Below are 27,039 nucleotides of genomic sequence, written 5' to 3' on the forward strand. Positions count from 1 at the left end.
CTTCATGTCAGGTACCCGCTGCTGACTCTGCATATGGGGACTTCCTGCAAATCTGGCAACAGACCCGGTCCTCTATTTTGCTGCCGGTAGATCGCATGAAGCGTAAGGCAGATACCAAGAGAAGAGAGCCGCCTCAGTAGCTTCCTGGGACTAAAGTCTGGCTGTCCTCTCGGAACATTCGCTTGAGGGTGCCTTCATACAAGTTTGCTCCCAGGTTCCTTGGTCCTTTCGAGATCCTGCAACAAATTAACCCTGTTTCCTATAAGCTGCGGCTGCCTCCTACCCTCAGAATCCCTAACTCCTTCCATGTGTCCCTCCTGAAACCAGTGGTCCTGAACCGCTACAGCAAGACCTCTAGTTCCACAGTTGCTCCCAGCGGCCCTTCTGATGTATTCGAGGTAAAGAAGATCCTGGACCGCAAGAGGGTAGGAGGAAGGACTTTCTATTTGGTGGACTGGAGAGGGTTTGGTCCTGAGGAGAGGTCCTGGGAGCCAGAAGAGAACCTCAGCGCCCCTACTCTTATTAAAAAGTTCCTCTCTCACTCTGGCCCCAAGAAGAGGGGGCGTAAGAGGGGGGATACTGTAGCGCCCATGGCCGCGGGCCGTCGGGTTTACTCACCTCCCGACGCCCGCAGCCATGGATCTGTGAGCGCTGGCCTCCGTCTCCCTCCTAGGAGATGCCAGCGCTCACTTCAGCTCCGTCCGGCTGGGTCCCGTAGGGTGCGCACGCGCGCTCACGCCCGGCCTTAAAGGGCCAGCGCGCGCAATTAGGAAATCATCATCATCAACTGCCACGATTTCCTGGTCTATAAGAAGGCCCCTGGCCTTCTAATCCTTGCATGAGCGTTGTTAGTCTTTCCCAGTCTGTCTCGCAAATGGTCCCTTAGTGTCTCCCGTTCCAGCTGTTACCCGTGCCCTGTTACCGTTCCTGTATTCCGTATTGTTCCTGTGCCTACCCGCGTTCAAGTGTCTTCTGCCACGTCAAGTGCCATCTGTCACGTCAAGTGCCATCTGCCACGTCAAGTGTCTTCTGCCACGCCAAGTGCCATCTGCCACGTCAAGTGCCATCTGCCACGTCAAGTACCATCTTCCACGTCAAGCGCCATCTGCCACGTCAAGTGCCATCTGCCACGTCAAGTGTCTACCGCTCATCGGATACTGCCCGCCACATCTGGCGCCACTTGCCGCACCTGCCTCCATCCGTGCTGAGGCCACAGCCACCGTCCGGACTATTTCAGGTACCTAAACATTACTGTCTGCCATTTTACTTTCGCATAGACTGTGACCTGGTCAGCTGCCTCCCCGCTACGGCGGAGCGGCCTAGTGGGTCCACAAACCCAGTGTCCGTGACATCTACTATATGTATCACCCTTCAGGAGGAGAAGTAGACTAATAGCTCTCTTCTGTATGTATCACCCTGCAGGAGGAGGAGTAGACTCATAGCTCTCTTCTATATGTATCACCCTGCAGGAGGAGGAGTAGACTCATAGCTCTCTTCTATATATATATCACCCTGCAGGAGGAGGAGTAGACTCATAGCTCTCTTCTATATGTATCACCCTGCAGGAGGAGGAGTAGTCTCATAGCTCTCTTCTATATGTATCACCCTGCAGGAGGAGGAGTAGTCTCATAGCTCTCTTCTATATGAATCACCCTGCAGGAGGAGGAGTAGTCTCATAGCTCTCTTCTATATATATATCACCCTGCAGGAGGAGGAGTAGTCTCATAGCTCTCTTCTGTATGTATCACCCTGCAGGAGGAGGAGTAGACTCATAGCTCTCTTCTATATATATCACACTGCAGGAGGAGGAGTAGTCTCATAGCTCTCTTCTATATGTATCACCCTGCAGGAGTAGGAGTAGTCTCATAGTTCTCTTCTATATATATCACCCTGCAGGAGGAGGAGTAGACTCATAGCTCTCTTCTGTATGCATCACCCTGCAGGAGGAGGAGTAGACTCATAGCTCTCTTCTATATATATATATCACCCTGCAGGAGGAGGAGTAGTAGACTCATAGCTCTCTTCTGTATGCATCACCCTGCAGGAGGAGGAGTAGTCACATAGCTCTCTTCTATATATAACACCCTGCAGTAGGAGGGGACTCCTAGCTCTCTTCTGTATATATCACCGTGCAGAAGTAGGAGTAGACTCATAGCTCTCTTCTATATGTTTCACCCTGCAGGAGGAGTAGACTTATAGATCACTTCTGTATATATCACCCTGCAGGAGGAGGAGTAGGCTCATAGCTCTCTTCTATATGTATCACCCTGCAGGAGGCGTAGACTTATAGATCACTTCTATATATATCACCCTGCAGGAGGAGGAGTAGACTCATAGCTCTCTTCTATATTTATCACCCTGCAGTAGGAGGAGTAGACTCATAGATCTCTTCTATCTATATCACCCTGCAGGAGGAGGAGAAGTCTCAGAGCTCTCTTCTATATATATCACCCTCCAGGAGGAGGAGTAGACTCATAGTTCTCTTCTATATGTATCACCCTGCAGGAGGAGGAGTAGACTCATAGCTCTTTTCTATATGTATCACCCTGCAGGAGGAGGAGTAGTCTCATAGCTCTCTTCTATATATATCACCCTGCATGAGGAGGAGTAGACTCATAGCTATCTTCTGTATGTATCACCCTGCAGGAGGAGGAGTAGTCTCATAGCTCTCTTCTATATATATCACTCTGCAGGAGGAGGAGTAGACTCATAGCTCTCTTCTATATGTATCACCCTGTAGGAGGAGGAGTAGTCTCATAGCTCTCTTCTATATGTATCACCCTGCAGGAGGAGGAGTAGACTCATAGTTCTCTTCTATATGTGTCACCCTGCAGGAGGAGGAGTAGTCTCATAGCTCTCTTCTATATGTATCACCCTGCAGGAGGAGGAGTAGTCTCATAGCTCTCTTCTATATGTATCACCCTGCAGGAGGAGGGGTAGACTTATAGCTCTCTTCTATATATATCACCCTGTAGGAGGAGGAGTAGACTCATAGCTCTCTTCTATCTGTATCACCCTGCAGGAGGAGGAGTAGTCTCATAGCTCTCTTCTATATATATATCACCCTGCAGGAGGAGGAGTAGACTCATAGCTCTCTTCTATATATATATCACCCTGCAGGAGGAGGAGTAGTCTCATAGCTCTCTTCTATATATATATATATCACTCTGCAGGAGGAGGAGTAGACTCATAGCTTTCTTCTATATCACCCTGCAGGAGGAGGAGTAGACTCATAGCTCTCTTCTATCTGTATCACCCTGCAGGAGGAGGAGTAGACTCATAGCTCTCTTCTATATATATATCACCCTGCAGGAGGAGGAGTAGACTTATAGCTCTCTTCTATATATATCACCCTGCAGGAGGAGGAGTAGACTCATAGCTCTCTTCTATATATATATCACCCTGCAGGAGGAGGAGTAGTCTCATAGCTCTCTTCTATATATATATATATCACTCTGCAGGAGGAGGAGTAGACTCATAGCTTTCTTCTATATCACCCTGCAGGAGGAGGAGTAGACTCATAGCTCTCTTCTATCTGTATCACCCTGCAGGAGGAGGAGTAGACTCATAGCTCTCTTCTATATATATATCACCCTGCAGGAGGAGGAGTAGACTCATAGCTCTCTTCTATATATATATCACCCTGCAGGAGGAGGAGTAGTCTCATAGCTCTCTTCTATATATATATATATCACTCTGCAGGAGGAGGAGTAGACTCATAGCTCTCTTCTATATATGTATCACCCTGCAGGAGGAGGAGTAGACTCATAGCTCTCTTCTATATATATATATATATCACCCTGCAGGAGGAGGAGTAGACTCATAGCTCTCTTCTGTATGCATCACCCTGCAGGAGGAGGAGTAGACTCATAGGTCTCTTCTATATATATATATATCACCCTGCAGGAGGAGGAGTAGTAGACTCATAGCTCTCTTCTGTATGCATCACCCTGCAGGAGGAGGAGTAGTCTCATAGCTCTCTTCTATATATAACACCCTGCAGTAGGAGGGGACTCCTAGCTCTCTTCTGTATATATCACCGTGCAGAAGTAGGAGTAGACTCATAGCTCTCTTCTATATGTATCACCCTGCAGGAGGAGTAGACTTATAGATCACTTCTGTATATATCACCCTGCAGGAGGAGGAGTAGGCTCATAGCTCTCTTCTATATGTATCACCCTGCAGGAGGCGTAGACTTATAGATCACTTCTATATATATCACCCTGCAGGAGGAGGAGTAGACTCATAGCTCTCTTCTATATTTATCACCCTGCAGTAGGAGGAGTAGACTCATAGCTCTCTTCTATCTATATCACCCTGCAGGAGGAGGAGAAGTCTCAGAGCTCTCTTCTATATATATCACCCTCCAGGAGGAGGAGTAGACTCATAGTTCTCTTCTATATGTATCACCCTGCAGGAGGAGGAGTAGACTCATAGCTCTTTTCTATATGTATCACCCTGCAGGAGGAGGAGTAGTCTCATAGCTCTCTTCTATATATATCACCCTGCAGGAGGAGGAGTAGACTCATAGCTCTCTTCTGTATGTATCACCCTGCAGGAGGAGGAGTAGTCTCATAGCTCTCTTCTATATATATCACCCTGCAGGAGGAGGAGTAGACTCCTAGCTCTCTTCTATATATATCACTCTGCAGGAGGAGGAGTAGACTCATAGCTCTCTTCTATATATATCACCCTGCAGGAGGAGGAGTAGACTCATAGCTCTCTTCTATATATATCACCCTGCAGGAGGAGGAGTAGACTCATAGCTCTCTTCTATATGTATCACCCTGCAGGAGGAGGAGTAGACTCATAGCTCTCTTCTATATATATATCACCCTGCAGGAGGAGGAGTAGACTCATAGCTCTCTTCTATATATATATCACCCTGCAGGAGGAGGAGTAGTCTCATAGCTCTCTTCTATATATATATATATATCACCCTGCAGGAGGAGGAGTAGACTCATAGCTCTCTTCTGTATGCATCACCCTGCAGGAGGAGGAGTAGTCTCATAGCTCTCTTCTATATATATATATATATCACTCTGCAGGAGGAGGAGTAGACTCATAGCTCTCTTCTATATCACCCTGCAGGAGGAGGAGTAGACTCATAGCTCTCTTCTGTATGCATCACCCTGCAGGAGGAGGAGTAGTCTCATAGCTTTCTTCTATATATATATATATATATATATATCACTCTGCAGGAGGAGGAGTAGACTCATAGCTCTCTTCTATATCACCCTGCAGGAGGAGGTGTAGACTCATAGCTCTCTTCTATATATATATATCACCCTGCAGGAGGAGGAGTAGACTCATAGCTCTCTTCTGTATGCATCACCCTGCAGGTGGATGAGTAGACTCATAGGTCTCTTCAGTGGCGGATTATCATATGGGCGATTCGGGCGGCCGCCCGGGGCCCGAGGCTCCCAGGGGGCCCATGGCAGCCCGAACCGCACATTATCGTACAAAACTATTCAGCGCGCTAGCGCTGCTAATTTCCGAAGATGAGGAGGGGAGGAGCAGGGAATTGGCCGGGAAAGGGGTAGGACACGCCTCCCTGACAAGTGCGGGCGCCGCCATGAGTAACAGAACAGCGACGGACGGCTGTTCTGTTGCTCTAAAGCTGCAAGAGAAGACCCGGGCGGGCGTTCACCGGCGCTGAGGTTAGTCGGCTTATGCTCCTGCCCAACTGGTTCCCGACCGCTGGCTGTATTTTTACGGCCAGCGGTCAGGGACGGGTCCTTAAAACCCGAGCCATAGACTTTCTACGGCTCGGGTTTTAACTTGCTGCCCGCGCGATTCGGCAGCTGAATGTCGGGTCTCCGGCTGTCAGTGACTGCCGGGGACCCTGAGGAGAAGACAGAAGCAGCTTTCGCTGCTTCTGTCTTCTCCGATGTCTTCTTACACAGCGTTCAATGAACGCTGTTTATAGGAATAGAGACAGCAGCAGCGGCGCTGTCTCTATTCCTCCCGGTGATCATGTGACTGGTCACATGATCGCCGGGTGCCGTTACTGACAGACTGTTGCTGGGTCTTACTAGACCCAGCACAGCCCTATTAGTGACAATCGTCACTATGAGAGGGCTGATTTCCCCTGTAACTGGGGCTGCTGTGCAGCTCCAGTTACAGGGGAAAAGATGGTGTAAAAGAAAGAAAAAAAATATATAAAGTTCCCCAAAGGTCTTTTTTGACCTTTGAGGAACAGACCATAGTAATAAAAAATAATAAAGTAAAGTGCAAAAAAAAATTAAATAATAAATACACATAAAATACCCACCCCAAAAAAAACGTTCCCCCTCCCGCCAAACATTGTTGTAACGCTAGCGCTGACCCAATTACCCTAATATAGACATGTAATATATTAAAATTTACGGTAAACAATGACGATTACAAATAAAAGGTCTATTTTAGGGTAAAACTATGTTATTACCAAAAAAAATAGCTGAAACGTAAAAAAGCTTATTTTTTTTACTATTATTTTCAAACTTTATGAATAAAAATTCTAAAATAGCAAAAAAGTGTGCATAAAAACGATAAAAAAGGAAACCTGCATTGTCTACGGAAAAAAACGTTGCAAAAATCACGTCTTTTTTTTTTTCTTTTTATAAAAATGTGTGTTTGGTGCAACTTTGTAATTCCGTTTTATTAAAAAATATTTTCACTTTTTGAGATACAGCTGCTTTGTATCCTGTATCCGTCAGGTCAGCAGGACTGACGGGATCAGTGAAACGGGCCTTGCGCTAAATTATAATCTTAGATGTGATAGATTTGAGGTGGATCCTGCGTGTCACTGATCCTGTCAGTCCTGCTGACCTGACGGATACAGGATACAAAGCAGCTGTATCTCAAAAAGTGAAAATATTTTTTAATAAAATCAATCACACACATACTAATATATATATATAAAATTATGATAATGTTTTTAAATGTGTACATAACCTTGTGGCACTATATACAAGGGGGAGCGCTGTGTGCCACTATATACAAGGGGGATATATACAAGGGGAGTGCTGTGTGGCACTATATACAAGGGGGATATATACAAGGGGAGTGCTGTGTGGCACTATATACAAGGGGGAGCGCTGTGTGGCACTATATACAAGGGGGAGCGCTGTGTGGCACTATATACAAGGGGGAGCGCTGTGTGGCACTATATACAAGGGGGAGCGCTGTGTGGCACTATATACAAGGGGGAGCGCTGTGTGGCACTATATACAAGGGGGGGCTGTGTAGTGCTATCCACAGTGGTATGTGTGTGGCGCTCTTTATAGGGGGGCTTTTTGGTGCTATTTACAAGAGGGGGAGGGCTGTGTGGCGCTCTCTACAGGGGGCTGTATGGCACTAACTATATGGGGCTGTGTGTAACACTCTCTACGGGGGGATGTGTGATATATAGTGGGGGCTGTGTATGGCGATATCTATGGGGGTGTGTAATATCTACAGGGGCTGTGTGTGGCACTATGTACAGGGGGCTGTGTGTAGGTGGTGTTTTACAGTGTGTGGTATTATTATATTCAGGCGCGCAGTGTTTGGTGCTATTATATTTAGGGGCACAGTATGTGGCACCATGATAACTTTATTTTCGTTTATAGGTGTGGAAATGTTGGAAAAGTGAGGAGACGTCTGAGTGGCAAATTCTGCAGAAATGAGTCATGGCCGGGAGAAGTCGTCATGAGTGCTGGACCGGATGGAGAAGAAAAGAGGAAAAAACTACTAGAATCTGAGACGTCGTCACCTGTGAGTCACTAGATTTATAGAGAATCTGTCACCTCTCCTGACATGTTTATTATAGGAATCCTTGTATTTCACAAAAAGTCTGCAGTCCAGGACTGATAGACAATTCCCCTTGTCAGGAGGTTGTGTCCCTGCACAGTGTGATACTGTCAGTATGTAGGGACACCGCGCTGTGACAAGGGAAATCGTAACACTGTTAATGCTTGCCCAAAAAGGTAGTGTTAAAAATAGTTACGGCAGGGCGGCGGTGAGGAAGGGGGGCCCAAGTTTGGGTAACAGCCCAGGGCCCATGGTCTACTTAATCCGCCACTGGGTCTCTTCTATATATATATATCACCCTGCAGGAGGAGGAGTAGTAGACTCATAGCTCTCTTCTGTATGCATCACCCTGCAGGAGGAGGAGTAGTCTCATAGCTCTCTTCTATATATAACACCCTGCAGTAGGAGGGGACTCCTAGCTCTCTTCTGTATATATCACCGTGCAGAAGTAGGAGTAGACTCATAGCTCTCTTCTATATGTATCACCCTGCAGGAGGAGGAGTAGACTCATAGCTCTCTTCTATATATATCACCCTGCAGGAGGAGGAGTAGTCTCATAGCTCTCTTCTATATATATATATCACCCTGCAGGAGGAGGAGTAGACTCATAGCTCTCTTCTATATATATCACCCTGCAGGAGGAGGAGTAAATTCATAGCTCTTCTATATGTATCACCCTCAGGAGGAGGAGTAGTCTCATAGCTCTCTTCTATATGTATCACCCTGCAGGAGGAGGAGTAGACTCATAGCTCTCTTCTATATATATCACCCTGCAGGAGGAGGAGTAGACTCATAGTTCTCTTCTATATATATCACCCTGCAGGAGGAGGAGTAGACTCATAGCTCTCTTCTGTATATATCACCGTGCAGAAGTAGGAGTAGACTCATAGCTCTCTTCTATATGTATCACCCTGCAGGAGGAGTAGACTTATAGATCACTTCTGTATATATCACCCTGCAGGAGGAGGAGTAGGCTCATAGCTCTCTTCTATATGTATCACCCTGCAGGAGGCGTAGACTTATAGATCACTTCTATATATATCACCCTGCAGGAGGACGAGTAGACTCATAGCTCTCTTCTATATTTATCACCCTGCAGTAGGAGGAGTAGACTCATAGCTTTCTTCTATCTATATCACCCTGCATGAGGAGGAGAAGTCTCAGAGCTCTCTTCTATATATATCACCCTCCAGGAGGAGGAGTAGACTCATAGTTCTCTTCTATATGTATCACCCTGCAGGAGGAGGAGTAGACTCATAGCTCTTTTCTATATGTATCACCCTGCAGGAGGAAGAGTAGTCTCATAGCTCTCTTCTATATATATCACCCTGCAGGAGGAGGAGTAGACTCATAGCTCTCTTCTGTATGTATCACCCTGCAGGAGGAGGAGTAGTCTCATAGCTCTCTTCTATATATATCACCCTGCAGGAGGAGGAGTAGACTCATAGCTCTCTTCTATATATATCACTCTGCAGGAGGAGGAGTAGACTCATAGCTCTCTTCTATATGTATCACCCTGCAGGAGGAGGAGTAGTCTCATAGCTCTCTTCTATATATATCACCCTGCAGGAGGAGGAGTAGACTCATAGCTCTCTTCTATATATATCACCTTGCAGGAGGAGGAGTAGATTCATAGCTCTCTTCTATATGTATCATCCTGCAGGAGGAGGAGTAGTCTCATAGCTCTCTTCTATATATATATCACCCTGCAGGAGGAGGAGTAGACTCATAGCTCTCTTCTATATATATCACCCTGCAGGAGGAGGAGTAGATTCATAGCTCTTCTATATGTATCACCCTGCAGGAGGAGGAGTAGACTCATAGCTCTCTTCTATATATATCACCCTGCAGGAGGAGGAGTAGTCTCATAGCTCTCTTCTATATGTATCACCCTGCAGGAGGAGGAGTAGACTCATAGCTCTCTTCTATATATATCACCCTGCAGGAGGAGGAGTAGACTCATAGCTCTCTTCTATATATATCACCCTGCAGGAGGAGGAGTAGATTCATAGTTCTCTTCTATATGTATCATCCTGCAGGAGGAGGAGTAGACTCATAGCTCTCTTCTATATAGATCACCCTGCAGGAGGAGGAGTAGACTCATAGCTCTCTTCTATATATATCACCCTGCAGGAGGAGGAGTAGACTCATAGCTCTCTTCTATATATATCACCCTGCAAGAGGAGTAGACTCATAGCTCTCTTCTATATGTATCACCCTGCAGGAGGAGGAGTAGTCTCATAGCTCTCTTCTATATGTATCACCCTGCAGGAGGAGGAGTAGACTCAGCTCTCTTCTATATGTATCACCCTGCAGGAGGAGGAGTAGACTCATAGCTCTCTTCTATATATATCACCCTGCAAGAGGAGTAGACTCATAGCTCTCTTCTATATGTATCACCCTGCAGGAGGAGGAGTAGTCTCATAGCTCTCTTCTATATGTATCACCCTGCAGGAGGAGGAGTAGACTCATAGCTCTCTTCTGTATGTATCACCCTGCAGGAGGAGGAGTAGTCTCATAGCTCTCTTCTATATATATCACCCTGCAGGAGGAGGAGTAGACTCATAGCTCTCTTCTATATATATCACTCTGCAGGAGGAGGAGTAGACTCATAGCTCTCTTCTATATGTATCACCCTGCAGGAGGAGGAGTAGTCTCATAGCTCTCTTCTATATATATCACCCTGCAGGAGGAGGAGTAGACTCATAGCTCTCTTCTATATATATCACCTTGCAGGAGGAGGAGTAGATTCATAGCTCTCTTCTATATGTATCATCCTGCAGGAGGAGGAGTAGTCTCATAGCTCTCTTCTATATATATCACCCTGCAGGAGGAGGAGTAGACTCATAGCTCTCTTCTATATATATCACCCTGCAGGAGGAGGAGTAGATTCATAGCTCTTCTATATGTATCACCCTGCAGGAGGAGGAGTAGACTCATAGCTCTCTTCTATATATATCACCCTGCAGGAGGAGGAGTAGTCTCATAGCTCTCTTCTATATGTATCACCCTGCAGGAGGAGGAGTAGACTCATAGCTCTCTTCTATATATATCACCCTGCAGGAGGAGGAGTAGACTCATAGCTCTCTTCTATATATATCACCCTGCAGGAGGAGGAGTAGATTCATAGTTCTCTTCTATATGTATCATCCTGCAGGAGGAGGCGTAGACTCATAGCTCTCTTCTATATAGATCACCCTGCAGGAGGAGGAGTAGACTCATAGCTCTCTTCTATATATATCACCCTGCAGGAGGAGGAGTAGACTCATAGCTCTCTTCTATATATATCACCCTGCAAGAGGAGTAGACTCATAGCTCTCTTCTATATGTATCACCCTGCAGGAGGAGGAGTAGTCTCATAGCTCTCTTCTATATGTATCACCCTGCAGGAGGAGGAGTAGACTCAGCTCTCTTCTATATGTATCACCCTGCAGGAGGAGGAGTAGACTCATAGCTCTCTTCTATATATATCACCCTGCAAGAGGAGTAGACTCATAGCTCTCTTCTATATGTATCACCCTGCAGGAGGAGGAGTAGTCTCATAGCTCTCTTCTATATGTATCACCCTGCAGGAGGAGGAGTAGACTCAGCTCTCTTCTATATGTATCACCCTGCAGGAGGAGGAGTAGACTCATAGCTCTCTTCTATATATATCACCCTGCAGGAGGAGGAGTAGATTCATAGCTCTTCTATATGTATCACCCTGCAGGAGGAGGAGTAGACTCATAGCTCTCTTCTATATATATATCACCCTGCAGGAGGAGGAGTAGATTCATAGCTCTCTTCTATATGTATCACCCTGCAGGAGGAGGAGTAGACTCATAGCTCTCTTCTATATATATCACCCTGCAGGAGGAGGAGTAGACTCATAGCTCTCTTCTATATGTATCACCCTGCAGGAGGAGGAGTAGACTCATAGCTCTCTTCTATATATATCACCCTGCAGGAGGAGGAGTAGACTCATAGCTCTCTTCTATATATATCACCCTGCAGGAGGAGGAGTAGACTCATAGCTCTCTTCTATATGTATCACCCTGCAGGAGGAGGAGTAGACTCATAGCTCTCTTCTATATATATCACCCTGCAGGAGGAGGAGTAGACTCATAGCGCTCTTCTATATATATCACCCTGCAGGAGGAGGAGTAGTCTCATAGCTCTCTTCTATATGTATCACCCTGCAGGAGGAGGAGTAGACTCATAGCTCTCTTCTATATATATCACCCTGCAGGAGGAGGAGTAGACTCATAGCTCTCTTCTATATGTATCACCCTGCAGGAGGAGGAGTAGACTCATAGCTCTCTTCTATATATATCACCCTGCAGGAGGAGGGGTAGACTCATTGCTCTCTTCTATATGTATCACCCTGCAGGAGGAGGAGTAGACTCATAGCTCTCTTCTATATGTATCACCCTGCAGGAGGAGGAGTAGTCTCATAGCTCTCTTCTATATATATCACCCTGCAGGAGGAGGAGTAGTCTCATAGCTCTCTTCTATATGTATCACCCTGCAGGAGGAGGAGTAGACTCATAGCTCTCTTCTATATATATCACCCTGCAGGAGGAGGGGCAGGATGAAACCTCTGACCATTAACTTTAATATACGCTGAATTTCTCATGTTGCCACTGTGCATGGATGCAAACATCCTCCCAAGAGAGCACGCGCAGATCACTCTGCTTGCCAGATTTATCAAACATAGTATCTTCCTGTGTGCGCACCTTCCCATCAGGGATGCGCATTCTCCGCTTCTCGGGGTGGTGCATGCGTATTGAAGTTTAAAGTGCAAGCTTTCGTCCTGCCGACATTAAGGGACATCCTAATAAAGTTTGGTTTATGATATATGTAACAGTTTTGTAGCATGGGATGTTTACTGTGTATCTACTTAAATATTTACATAATATTGGATTTTAAGGCCCTGTTCACACAGAGTATTTTGCAGGCAGAGAAAATATTGGAATATTGGAGGCAGATTTTGACCTGCGTGAACTTTTTTGCCAAATTTTTCGCCCATAGCCAATGAGTGCAGTGGGGAAAAAACGCTGCGTATAACGCTTTCTCTACCTCCCATTGATTTCAGTGGGAGGCCAGAGATGGAACCGTGGGAAGAAAGCACATGAAGTCAATGGGAGGCGGTTTCGGGCGTTTTTTTGGCGCTGATTTAGATGCGGTTTCCATGTAAAAATAAGCGCCAAAAAACTGTGAAGAGGAGCTAATGGAGATGTATTATCACAGATTATCTATGATATCAATGCAGTGGAAGGGGGTTCTGTATATTCACACTACGATTGGTCCACTTAGATTTTTTAAAAATATTAGCTCTTTTTGCCATTTGTACGCCTGGCCCCTGCGGGGGTCGAAACATTGCATAACCTACATGTATTATTTTTTTACCACGTGGATGCTGCCACATATTTTTATAATTTAGATCAGCAGAATCTTTACTGCCACTATTTATGGTAAGGCATGGTTACCTACTTGCACCATGGATAGTACATTGCAGTTCACGATGTCGTCTATTCGCTGAAAATAAATCGGGAAATACAATTATTTCTCAATATTAATATTTCATTAACGGTATGATAAGAATGCACTCACCCATATGCTGGTGAAATCACTATCTACATACATTACATTATTTATCCTGTACTGATCCTGAGTTACATCCTGTATTCTACTCCAGAGCTGTACTCACTATTCTGCTGGTAGAGTCACTGTGTACATACATTACATTACTTATCCTGTACTGATCCTGAGTTACATCCTGTATTATACTCCAGAGCTGCACTCACTATTCTGCTGGTGGAGTCACTGTGTACATACATTACATTACTTATCCTGTACTGATCCTGAGTTACATCCTGTATTATACTCCAGAGCTGTACTCACTATTCTGCTGGTGGAGTCACTGTGTACGTACATTACATTACTTATCCTGTACTGATCCTGATTTACATCCTGTATTATACTCCAGAGCTGCACTCACCCATATGCTGGTGAAATCACTATCTACATACATTACATTATTTATCCTGTACTGATCCTGAGTTACATCCTGTATTCTACTCCAGAGCTGTACTCACTATTCTGCTGGTAGAGTCACTGTGTGCACACATTACATTACTTATCCTGTACTGATTCCTGAGTTATATCCTGTATTATACTCCAGAGCTGCACTCACTATTCTGCTGGTGGAGTCACTGTGTACATACATTACTTATCTTGTACTGATCCTGAGTTACATCCTGTATTATACTCCAGAGCTGTACTCACTATTCTGCTTGTGGAGTACCGGTGTACATACATTACATTACTTATCCTGTACTGATCCTGAGTTACATCCTATATTACACTCCAGAGCTGCACTCACTATTCTGCTGGTGGAGTCACTGTGTAAATACATTACACTACTTATCTTGAACTGATCCTGAGTTACATCCTGTATTATACTCCAGAGCTGCACTCACTATTCCGCTGGTGGAGTCACTGTGTACATACATTATATAGGGCACTTATGTTACACATGCAGAGCTCACCTTGTTGATATCAGGGACGTCAAGAAATCGTGTTACTCCAGAATAGTAATTCATGCCAACATTATTCACTACAACAAGAGAAAATTTGCATTCAGAGCCTCTGTCATGGGTTCCGTCGGACATTCTCGAATATGTGACGGAAGAATAGCACAATCTGCAATATTTTTTCTGTAAAAATACTAGTATCCTGAAGGATCTTATTAAAGTTTTTAGCTTGTGTTATAAACTGAAGCCATAATGCCAGTCTTAGAATTTAACAAATGTAACCATAGGGCCGCCATTGACTGACGGATGCCGAAAGAGAGTCTAATATATGTCAGCATAACATTTATTTTTATACTGCATGGGATGAACTTCGTTATTCAATACAGAGGCATCCAGTAAAACGCATATACCGTTCAGTATATATCAGAGACTTCTGTTGGGGGTATGTTAATATTCCCGATGTATACCCCTGACGGAAGACTCAAAAGTAGTTTAAATGGAGCCTTATACATATTATATATACAGTTTGCTAGATATGTAATAACTAGATAGACAGACAGACATAGATATGAGATAGAGATAGATATGATATAGATAGATTTGTTATTCCATCTGACCATGGCTGATCTCTCTACTTGTGTACCGAACGCTGCATTACATCTGACTACAACTGATCTCTCTACTTGTGTACCGAACCCTGCATTACATCTGACTATGGCTGATCTCTCTACTTGTGTACCGAACCCTGCATTACATCGGACTATGGCTGATCTCTCTACTTGTGTACCGAAACCTGCATTACATCTGACTACGGCTGATCTCTCTACTTTTGTACCGCACCCTGCATTACATCTGACTACGGCTGATCCGTTTACCTGTGTACCGAACCCTGCATTACATCTGACTACGACTGATCTCTCTACTTGTGTACCGAACCCTGCATTACATCTGACTACGGCTGATCCGTCTACTTGTGTACCGAACCCTGCATTACATCTGACTACGACTGCTCTCTCTACTTGTGTACCGATCCCTGCATTACGTCTGACTACGGCTGATCTCTCTACTTGTGTACCGAACCCTGCATTACATCTGACTACGGCTGATCTCTCTACTTGTATACCGATCCCTGCATTACGTCTGACTACGGCTGATCTCTCTACTTGTGTACCGAACCCTGCATTACATCTGACTACGGCTGATCTCTCTACTTGTATACCGAACCCTGCATTACGTCTGACGATGGCTGTTCTCTCTGCTTGTGTACCGAACCCTGCATTACATCTGACTACGGCTGATCTCTCTACTTGTGCACCGAACCCTGCATTACGTCTGACTACGGCTGATCTCTCTACTTGTGTACCGAACCCTGCATTACATCTGACTACGGCTGATCTCTCTACTTGTATACCGAACCCTGCATTACGTCTGACGATGGCTGTTCTCTCTGCTTGTGTACCGAACCCTGCATTACATCTGACTACGGCTGATCCGTCTACTTGTGTACCGAACCCTGCATTACGTCTGACCTTGGTTACAAAGTCGTTACACTAAGCCTCTAAAGGTGGCCATACACATTAGACTAACATCTGCTGAACTGGCCGATTTTGGCAGGGCTGGCCGACAATCTAATGTGTACTGTGTAAGTATAAAAAGCTTGGGCATGCCGAATTGCTGGATCCTTTGTTCTCAAAAGGAGATAAGTTGCCACTAGAGGTGTCTGGCGGTGGCTTATTCACCTCTCTCAATTGAGAACACATGCATGCTCGGCTGAACCAGGCGTTCATGTGTATGTGCGGTTAAGAGGAACAACTATTGAAGGTGTATGGCCACCTTAAACAAGGTAAACTATCTAAAAATTAAGGCCCTTTTACAGCGAGCGCCGATCAACGAAACATCGATGATTGGCGCTCGCTTGCTCCTGTCAAGGCCCTTTTACACCAGCCGATAAGCGCCCGCTGCGGTGAGCGCTGATCAACGAGACATCATTGATCGGCGCTGGCTTGCTCCTGTGAAACGGAGCTATGACTGGGGAGACGCGCTGCCGACAACGATAATATTTAACTTTTTTAAAACAATACGACCAGCAGATGATCGAGTGTTTGCTCGGTTATCTGCTGATCGTTCCCCTGTTTACACAGGGCATTTATCGGCAACGAGCGTTATATTAACGCTCGTCTGCCCGATAATCATCGTGTGTAAAACCCCCTTTACTTCAAGGGCTCAGCGGTATTAAAACTCAGAAAAACATCCAGAGACGTGACCTCTCCAATCTCAGCCAAGATGAAAATTTATGACTCAATATTTTTAGGAACATCTAGATAACCCCTGAGTGGTGCGGGATAATATTTTTTTTGGCCAATGAGCTACAAGTGGAGCTCTTTGGACAACGATGGTTTCATTAGGTCTGGCATGAAGCTTTCTACGACAGAAACGTAACTTTCGAACATCACTATTCCTTGATAAAAATATACAGTAGACAAATACATTTTCATATCACTGTACCTTGTATATTATGAACTATATTATCCATTGGTCTGGACTCTTGACCCCAGTTGATTTGTAAGGTTGTCTAGCCTACCTAGAATTCCGATGTCCAGGTCCTTCAGAGCCTTCTCGACCTTTGGATAAATTTCCGATCCCCCCGTAAAGTCCATCTGGATGATCTTGGTTTTACGTCTGCTCTGTTTTTCTGTGGATTTAAGATGTATCTGAGAATTAGGTTTTCACTTTCAATAGTAGATTTCTCTTAAATTGGGAAAAGCTCCATATTGTATCATCGGTGGGATGTTCGCCGTCTCTTACCTATCTCCTCTGCTACTTTTTGTAGCTTCTCCAGAGTCCGACTGATGAGGACGACATCGAAGCCCCTCCTGGCCAACTATGGAGAGGACATACAAGTATGAGAGAGATATAGGTGATAGATAAATAGTTCAATAGACCACTGTCTACTGACCTCCAACGCATAGGCCCTCCCAATTCCATCTGTTGCTCCAGTTACCACTGTGGGGAAAGTGGATAGACCATTGTTATATGGAGGCACCCTTTTTATATACTTTAGGTTTCAATATATGTAATGTTAAGATCTCTGCTTCCGTTCAGTGAATGGAAAAATTCTTATCTGTCATTCTCACACACATGAACATGGACTCTTTAGACTACCAGGACCTATTCAAGGTGATATTTTTGATGGACATCATAATTGGCAGTCCTTCTTACTCTGATTGTGGGTTTCTTATCACCTCATGGGTTTATGGGTTTACAAGGCCTCACTTGCCCTCAGTTGACCTCCGTTCTGAATCTTATTATGTTACCTGCCTCTTATACTACTGAGGAAATTAGTTGGGAAGCTGCATATCTGTAAACAATAGTTTCTAGGCAAAAGATACTAGACGAGGCACGCGTTACTCCAGCAGATACTGCAGGGTCACCCGGGCAAAATCTGATTAATTATTGATTAATAATGACAGAACTATGTGAACTTTCCCCTATCACAATGTGGGACGTCTCTTCAGTCCTATTTGCCAACACAGTTAACGAGGGCACTCTCTGACTGGCACTATTACTGAGGACATAATTGAGGCACTCTCTGACTGGCACTGTTACGAGGGACATAATGGGTCCATAGTCTGACTGGCACTATAACTGAGGACACAATAGGGGAAGGGTCTGACTGGCACTGTTACTGGGGACATAATGGGTCCATATTCTGACTGGCACTGTTACTGGGGACATAATGGGTCCATATTCTGACTGTCACTGGGGACATAATGGATCCATATTCTGACTGGCAATATTACTGAGGACATAATAGGGGCAGGGTCTGATTGGCACTCATACTGAAGACATAATGGGGGCACTCTGACTGGCACTGTTACTGGGGACATAATGGGGGCACTCATTCTGGCACTGATACTGAGGACATAATGGGGACACTGACTAATTGTTACTGGGGACATAATGGGTGCACGCTCTGACTAGTACTGTTACTAGGGACATAATGGGGGTACTCTCTGACTGGCACCATTACTGGGGACATAATATGGATAATCTCTATTTGGCGCTGATACTGAGGACATAATGGGGACACTCACTAATTGTTACTGGGTATACCCTCGGTAAAAAATAAATTAAAAAAATACACAGGTGAAAACAAGTGGCGTGTCCAACATTTCTATTTAAACCCCCGTCATTTTTAATCAAGTCAGCCTCCTAATGAAGCCGGTTTCAGGCGAAACGCGCGTCGAGGCGTTGTTCTGTGCCACATCTCTCTACGTCCCCTTCCTCCACCATGTCTCTAGGTATATTTTTGTATCTATATCCCTGGTGATTTTTTGTATTTTTGCTACTTCAATTTTTATTGGCAGTGTGTAGCTTCCTCCTGCCATACGGATTTCTCACCAGTTAGAATTCACTAGACGTACCTAGTAGTCCTGCACTCGCTTGTCTTTTGGCTACTGCCATATTGTTATATATTTTTTGTATAGATGGTGTGATAAGTAATGGGACGTTTGCTTTGAGATGGGTTGTCTCTGTTTACCTCATGGTATGGTGACATCTATACCTCACTGGTGCTGCTCTCCGTGTATGACCTACTTTATTTAATATATTTATTCATATTTCTGTGATACCATGTATTGTTGTTCATTAATAAAGATTTATATTTTTTAGGATACGTGGTAGTTATATATTTGTACATTCCATCGGAGTGCTATGTTCCCTGTGTTTTTGTGCTTTTTAGGTTGTTAATTGTTACTGGGGGCATAATGGGTGCACGCTCTGACTAGTACTGTTACTAGGGACATAATGGGGGTACTCTGACTGGCACTGTTACTGGGGAGATAATATGGACAATCTCTATTTGGCGCTGGGGACACTGACGACTATCAATGTGGACATAATGGGGATACTCTGACACTGGAATGATTAACAGGGACATTATGAGGAAACTATTTGGCTGGTATTGTTAATGTGGAAATAATGGGTCGCTCTGGCTCTGTTAATGGGGCATCCTGGCTAAAACTGCCAATGGGGATAATGTTGTTGGGGACATAGTGGTGGCACTTTCTGACTGACACGGTTATTAAGGACATAATGGGGGCACTCTCTGACTCGCACGCTGACTATCATTGGGAATTGGGACAAAATGGGGCACGCACTGACTGATACTGTTTATGGGTCTCTCTGGCACTATTAATTGGGCGCTCAGGCTGGCACTGTTTACAGGGGATCTCCGGCAGTAATAACCAGGGTCTCTCTGGCACTATTAATAAGGTGCTCAGGCTTGCACTGTTTATTGGAGATATCTGGCACTATTAACAGGGGCTCTCTGGCACTATTAATGGAGGCACTTGGGCTGGCACTGTTTTTATGGGCTCTCTGACACAATATGGTTGTCCTGGCTCTCATTATGGGGGACATGGAAAGCATTCATGGACAAAACGGTCACTAAAAGTTGGGCCAAGAACAGCCTATGTAGGTTGCAGGTCCTGGGCCACAGTGCAGAATTAGTACCAAGGCCACCCACTACTCATTATGTGTCATTGTGTGTCCTTCACTTTGAGGTACTGTATGTATTGTACCCTCCAGAGTATTCACAAAGCCTTCTCATAACATTACCACAGAGCCCCACATAACAGTGACAGCCGTGAGGTCCCATACAGTAACAACTACTATTATAGTTCTATAATAGTGATAGCAACTTGGATCCTAGAGTGTATGCTGGAATTTTTGGTCACAGTATAGCGGTGTTTTTTGTTATATTGGTGCGGGTATAGTGGTAGCATGTTGTTGTCCCTAGCTGAAAATGCAAGTGTACGTCTCTACCTTTTTTGCCTTGATGGTGTGGTTTACAATTTTAAGATGAGAGGTGTAATCAAGTAAAGCAAAATTTGCTGCAGTGCACATTGTGCTTTTTTAGTGATATTGTGTGTACCGTATATGGTATTATTTGTGTATACAGAACATACCAGTAATCTTTCTACACTATGTGGCAGCATTATTTATGTGTACAGTATATACCAGTATTCATTCTACAGTATGTGGCGGCATTATTTGTGTTGAATATATACCTGTATTCTTTCTACACTATGTGGCGGTATTATTTATGTGTACAGTATAAACCAGTATTCAGTGTATACATGACATGGTGTAGTAGTGTATATATAGATCTGGGCTGTGTGTATACATGACATGGTGTAGTAGTGTATATAGATCTAGGCTGTGTATATATACATGACATGGTGTAGTAGTGTGTATATATAGGTCTGGGCTGTGTGTATACATGACATGGTGTAGTAGTGTATATATAGATCTGGGCTGTGTGTATATACATGACATGGTGTAGTAGTGTGTATATAGATCTGGGCTTTGTATATACATGACATGGTGTAGTGTGTGTGTGTATATATATATATATATATATATATATAGCACACAAGAAGACAGCAGCACTCACTAATGAATAATCGACCAGGTGCCCAGCAAAACGTCCCGATCCTAGGACGTATAATGATATATAGCAGAAGAAAATTTGCAGCACTCCAACATGAAAAAAATGGTGGTTTATTCAATCCAAACTAACAGCAACGTTTCAATCCTACAATAGGATCTTTATCAAGCCTAGTGACACATCTACTCAGCAAGTTTATATATGTTTGAGACTCTTTTACATAATTAGTCTCATTATAAAACAATCAAATACAAAGTGTATGAAAACAAACATCATATATAGTGTACGGTATCATCATAAACATAGACATGATACAGAAAATACAGAAGTGTGTATGTGACATCGTGAATAACAATACATAATAACAAAAACATTAAAAACAACTGATTACATTATAATCATTTATGCAGCAGTGGTGTAAAATCCATTGGCATATCCTCACTCACCAATCAGAACTTCAGACTCAACTACTCCATTCAAGTGTGTTGCAGCACTCTGCTGCATCCCTCGTGGTAATTGAAATTCGACACATCAGTGTAATCCCCCGAGGCGGAAGTAAATCATCACTCCGCAGCAGAGAGCATAGATCGCATCCATATGATGTAATGGGTGTCAATGCGTTCCACTGAGTCGCCCCATGTATCATGGCATCGTAAGTTGCTAAGCAACTGCTGTAACATTACTATAAACATCCATTGACACGGCTATGTCAGTCAAAAAGTCATGAATGTAAAAAATACAGATATATTAGTAAATGCTCCCTATAGTAAGTGATGGAGATATTAGGAATATCTAAAAGTAGCTTTATATCGGCTTTTAAAGATGATCCACACGTGGGTTCAAAGACCTCTGTATACAACCAAGTACTCAGAACGATCTTGTTCCCAGAGTTATGGGACCACATAGTCACGTCTTCACGTGTCCAGGATGTCACATTATCCTCATACGTGTAACGGACCCATATTATCACACTAGTGATATGATATATCATAAGACAAAAGAATGCATGAGAATCCCTCTCGCTTTTAATATCTCTCTATCACTTAGAAACCTAATAGGAGACTAGAAACAATTCAACAAATAATAAACATATTTTATTGATGCAATAAGACTTGATGCATTGAACATAGCCCCGTCAAATATCATAGTACAATAACATTGAAAAATAATTAAAGAAGTTCCGAAGTTCTGTTGGGAGTGGTATTCCAATCTAAAAAAATACAAAACATAATTGTTTTTAGTATTTATAAGACATTGACAGTAAATATGAGATATAGATATTGATATTAATGTGTCAACAATCATCATACTGAAGAGAACATCAAGAGAACACGAGGGAACGGAGCTCATAAGGCTATTCTATCTACAACAAATTCTACATTAAGTCCACAAGGTTTTAAGGAGTTCAGTAAAAATATCCATCTTAATTCTTTTTTGTGTAAAACCAGATGGCGATCACCACCAAATTGTAATGGAGGAACATGGTCCAGAATCATAAATGTTAGATCCCTTTCATTGTGACCATGTTCCGAAAAATGTTTAGCTACAGGTAAATCAAGTTTCTTTTTACGTATAGAAAAACGGTGATTGTTTAGACGAGTTTTAAAGGAACAGGTGGTTTCACCCACATAAAGGAGGCCACAGGGACACCATAGCACATATATGACCCACTCTGAGTCACAGGTGAAATTGTGTTTAATTTTAAACTGTTGTCCAGTCAACGGATGTCTAAAAAATTCCCCTTTGCACATCAAAGCACAATTAACACATCTGTAACATGGAATATTGCCAGGTTTTAGTGGTTTAAAAATAGGTTGTGTCGTTTTCTTATGATCTGGCATTCTGGTTTTCACCAGTCTATCTCGAAGATTTTGTGGGCGTCTATAGGACATAAGTGGATCATTATTCAATACATCAATGTGTCCAAAACTATTGCTAATAATTGGCCAATGTCTATTCATAATTTTGGAAATGTCTCCACTTCTATCATTATAAGTAGAGATAAATGGAATACGTTTCCGTTTTCCATGCGCTGACGGTTTTTTAGACTGCAATAAACTGTCCCTCGCTACATTATCAATCTTCTTTCTATGTGTCCACAGTAATGTTTTGGGGTAACCTCTTTGTAAAAAGTTACTAACCATAGTGTCTAAAGATATATCAAGATCCTCCTGTCTGTCGGTATTGCGTTTGGCCCTAATCATTTGGCTGTACGGCAAGGACCTTACCATACTTCTCGGATGGCAACTATCAAATCGTAACAGAGTGTTCCTATCGGTCTCTTTCGTGTACATTTTAGTTCTAATTATATTATTCACAATAGATACAGTAACATCCAAGAATTGGATATTATCCATAGAATGTATCATCGTAAATTGAATATCATCATCTATTGAATTAAGAAACCTATGAAAATCAATTAATGTAGTGACAGTGTCAGTCCAAATGAGGAAGATGTCATCTATGTATCGCCACCACTTCAAAACATGTGAGAAGTGGTGGGATACATAGACCGACCCCTCCTCAATGTTGTCCATGAAAATGTTGGCGTACGTGGGAGCCATGTTAGACCCCATGGCCGTTCCTTTCAACTGAATATAATAACTCTCTTTGAATATGAAATAGTTAGATGTCAAAATAAGTTCCACTAATGAAATAATAAACTCACAAGTAGCATTGTCATAGTCAGAAGTCAATAATTTACGTCGTACAGCATCAAGACCCTTGTTGTGATCAATCGAGGTATAAAGAGATGTAACATCAAAGGAGACCAAAATGGACCCCTCTGGTAGTTTTATAGATTTTAATTTCTGTAGAAAATCAGTGGTGTCTCTAATATAAGATTTGGAGTTAATAGCAAAATTTCTCAGCACTTTGTCCACAAAGATAGAGATGTTACTTATTAATGAGCCCCGGCCAGATACAATAGGGCGACCTGGTGGGTTCATTAAATCTTTGTGGATTTTTGGTAATATATATAAGCAAGGAGTAACAGGAAATTCAACAGTGAGAAATTTATGTAGCATTTGATCAATTATATCTTCATCTAGAGCTGTTTTAATAAGTGAAGTAATTCTTTTTGAAATATCCTGTCTAGGATCATTTTTTAGTACTCTATATACATTGGTATCTGCTAGTTGTCTGTAACATTCTCTCAAGTACATATCTGAATCCATAACCACGATTGCTCCACCCTTATCAGCAGGTTTTATAGTGAGATCATGGTTACGGATCAACTCATCTAATGCCACCATATCAAGAGTAGTCATATTAGGCTGTTTAAAGCTCAATTCACACGTTTGAGACCTAAGTAAAGCAATATCTTTCTGTACTAGTTCTCTAAAGGTTTCTATCGCATGTGATGCTATAGGAGGTTGGAACACACTCTTATTAAATAACCCCAGTTTTTTAAGTGATAGTATCGGAAGGGTATCCTGTATTACTGTATTAACCGGTTGTGTTTCAAACCAGACCTTCAATTTAATAGATCTGACAAAACTGTAAATATCCAACTCTAATTGAAACCAATCAATATGCTGATTAGGGCAAAATGACAACCCTTTTGATAATAATTGTAATTGTGTATGAGACAATTGATGTTGAGAGATATTTACCACTGTGGTTTGGGCAGAGTCCTCTTGGTGCTGTCCTGCACCGGTTTCTGCCCTTTCTGATGAGTAGATTTTTGAAAACGGGTTCTTCCTTCCTCTGCTTCTCCTACGACCTGCTCGTCTGGTTTTCTTCTTTTTGATTTGTCCAGTGGGCTGGAATCTAAAAAATCTTCATTATTACTTGGAGGATATTTCTTAGTATGGAATTGATTACGGGAATCGCTTTTATTGAAAGCCGGTTCATTGCTTCTTTTGTTGTCACGTCTAAAGGCTCCATCAGCATAATTGAGAGAATTGTCCCAAGTGTAAACACGTCCCATAGAATAATCTGTTTGATCACGGAACCATTTCTTCTTTCTGGTTTCTTCTATATCCATCCTCACTTTATTGAGCGTCATACGTAATTTCTCCATGTGTACATTAAAATCATCAGTTTGCACCAACGTTTTGAGTGTGTTCTCCAATATATATATATATATATATCTGGGCTGTGTGTATATACATGACATGGTGTAGTAGTGTGTATATAGATCTGGGCTTTGTATATACATGACATGGTGTAGTGTGTGTGTATATATGTATATATATATATATATATCTGGGCTGTGTGTATATACATGACATGGTGTAGTAGGAGGGCTCCGGATCTTCGGCACGTCAGAGGAGGAGCGGATTGACCATGTTGGGAGACGTAGTGTCTAACGTCAGGAGGCGGGGTTTGGCAGAAGCAGGGAGCGCTTTTGAATGAGGAGGCCCGGTAGAAGATAGAAAAGGGGGAGTATGTGGAACTGTTCTCACTGCTACCGCTGGAAGACTTTCCCGAGACGAAAGAAACGGATACGGGCGAGATGTTGAATAAAAGGGAAGAGGAAGAACGCAAACATAGCTATAGGAAGATTCCGAAGACGTTTGGGAACTGATTGAGAGCATTTTGTATTTATGCGAGCGTTCGAGGAGCAAAATTCCCGGAACGGTATGCGTCTTTGTTCTGTTATATTGAGGGGATTTGGGATGCGTGTAAGACCTATGGGGGTCTCGCGTGGTGGCGGTATGACGAGCAGTTTCGTCAGGGCTTGGCGGTGTGCCCTGCCATGCGGTGGGATCAATTAGATCTGCCGTTGTGGATGAGGCTGATGATGTCACAGCGACCTGCCCCCTTTCACGGAGGGGCCGGGGGGCAAGGGTCTGCCCAACCGGCCCTTAACAAAAAAGGTGTGTGTTGGCCCTTCAATGAGGGACAATGCAAAGCGGGTCTGTCGTGTAAGTTCCGGAACGAATGCTCTGGTTGTGGGGGTACCCATCCCTACTCCCGCTGCTTCAAACGCACTGGTAAGCACCCGGGGAATGCGGCTGGAAAAGGGGAGGACCCCATTGAGGTTAGGCGAGATGCTGCCGTGGCTCGAGCGTTACGGCAATAGGGTGCTTGCAGTGTTATTGAGGGACGGTTTTAGGAGCGGTTTTCCCATTCCGGTTTCTTTAATAGGGGGTGGTTCGGGGGTCCCGGCAAATTTCAAATCTGCAATACAGTTTCCGGAGGTGGTTCGGGTTAAACTTAGAGGGGAAGTTGAAAAGGGCCGAATGGCGGGCCCCTTTTCCTTCCCACCCCTTTTGGATTTTCATGTGTCTCCATTGGGGGTGGTCCCGAAGAAAGAGCCGGGGAAATATGGATGATACATCATCTGTCTTTCCCGAAGGAAAGCTCGGTGAATGACAGCATAGACAAGGAACTTTGTTCTGTGTCGTATGCTTCGTTTGATAGGGCAGTGGATCTAGTGAGAGAGGCGGGTCCAGGGGCCCTATTGGCGAAAGCGGATGTGGAGGCGGCTTTCCAGCTGCTTCCGATTCACCCGGATAGACATCATCTCCTCGGCTGTTGTTTTGACGGTGGTTACTTTGTGGCCCTCTGTTTGCCCATGGGTTGGTCGTTGTCATGCTCTTATTTTGAGGCCTTTAGTGGTTTTCTGGAATGGGTGGTGAGGGAGTCGGCTGGTTTTTGTAGCGTCATACATTACCTAGATGACTTCTTGTGTGTGGGCCCAGCGGAGTCTCAGATTTGCCGGCACATACTGGATACATTGTTGAAAGTGGCACAGGAGTTTGGAATCCCGTTGGCGAAGGACAATGGGGTGGGCCCCATATTCTGCCTGACATTCCTGGGATTGGAGATTGATTCGGGTAAGGGGATCTGTCGCCTTCCGGCGGACAAGCTGGTAGACCTGAGGGCGGCGATCGTGGGTCTCGGGAGTTTGAAAAAGGTCAGACTTCGGGACTTACAATCAGTGTTAGGAAAGTTAAATTTTGCATGCAGAGTTATCCCAATGGGTAGGATCTTTAGCAGGCACTTGTGCAGTGTAACGGCAGGTGTTTCCGAACCGCATCAGAGTGACGAGGGAACATAAGGAGGACCTGGAGGTATGGCGATCGTCCCTAGCGTCGTTTAATGGGGTTTCGGTTTTTCAGTCGGGCCTGGTGGATAAGGTGAAGTTGGGGCTACAGATGGATTCAGCAACTAGTGTTGGATTTGGAACGTTACTTGGCAGGAGATGGTGTGCAGCCAGGTGGCCGGCGGAATGGGAAGGATCTCAGTTATTGAGGAATTTGACATTTTTGAAGTAGTTCCCCATATTGGTGGCAGTTCACAGATGAGTTCCGGAATCGGAGGGTGGTTTTTCTGTCGGATAATATGGGAGTG

The 27,039-nt window shown here is 43.8% G+C and overlaps 1 protein-coding gene across 2 annotated transcripts in view; it reads right to left on the bottom strand.

Moving 5' to 3' along the window:
• LOC142750287 (very-long-chain 3-oxoacyl-CoA reductase-like) overlaps positions 1-27,039 on the bottom strand; it is a 47,601-nt gene that overhangs the window by 17,067 nt on the left and 3,495 nt on the right. The window contains exons 1-6 of one of the 2 annotated variants that reach the window (XM_075859268.1): positions 21,183-21,334; positions 17,242-17,288; positions 17,091-17,166; positions 16,867-16,977; positions 14,301-14,368; positions 13,243-13,287 (exon numbers count right to left, since the gene is read on the bottom strand). In XM_075859268.1, coding sequence (XP_075715383.1) covers positions 13,243-13,287; positions 14,301-14,368; positions 16,867-16,977; positions 17,091-17,166; positions 17,242-17,288; positions 21,183-21,240 — 405 coding nt within the window. In that variant the 5' untranslated portion in view covers positions 21,241-21,334. Of the gene's footprint in view, positions 1-13,242; positions 13,288-14,300; positions 14,369-16,866; positions 16,978-17,090; positions 17,167-17,241; positions 17,289-21,182; positions 21,335-27,039 lie in introns of those variants that run through there. The other variant, XM_075859267.1, reaches the window with a different exon arrangement.

Source organism: Rhinoderma darwinii, chromosome 3 (assembly GCF_050947455.1).
Source record: "Rhinoderma darwinii isolate aRhiDar2 chromosome 3, aRhiDar2.hap1, whole genome shotgun sequence".
NCBI classification, from domain to species: Eukaryota; Metazoa; Chordata; class Amphibia; order Anura; family Rhinodermatidae; genus Rhinoderma; species Rhinoderma darwinii.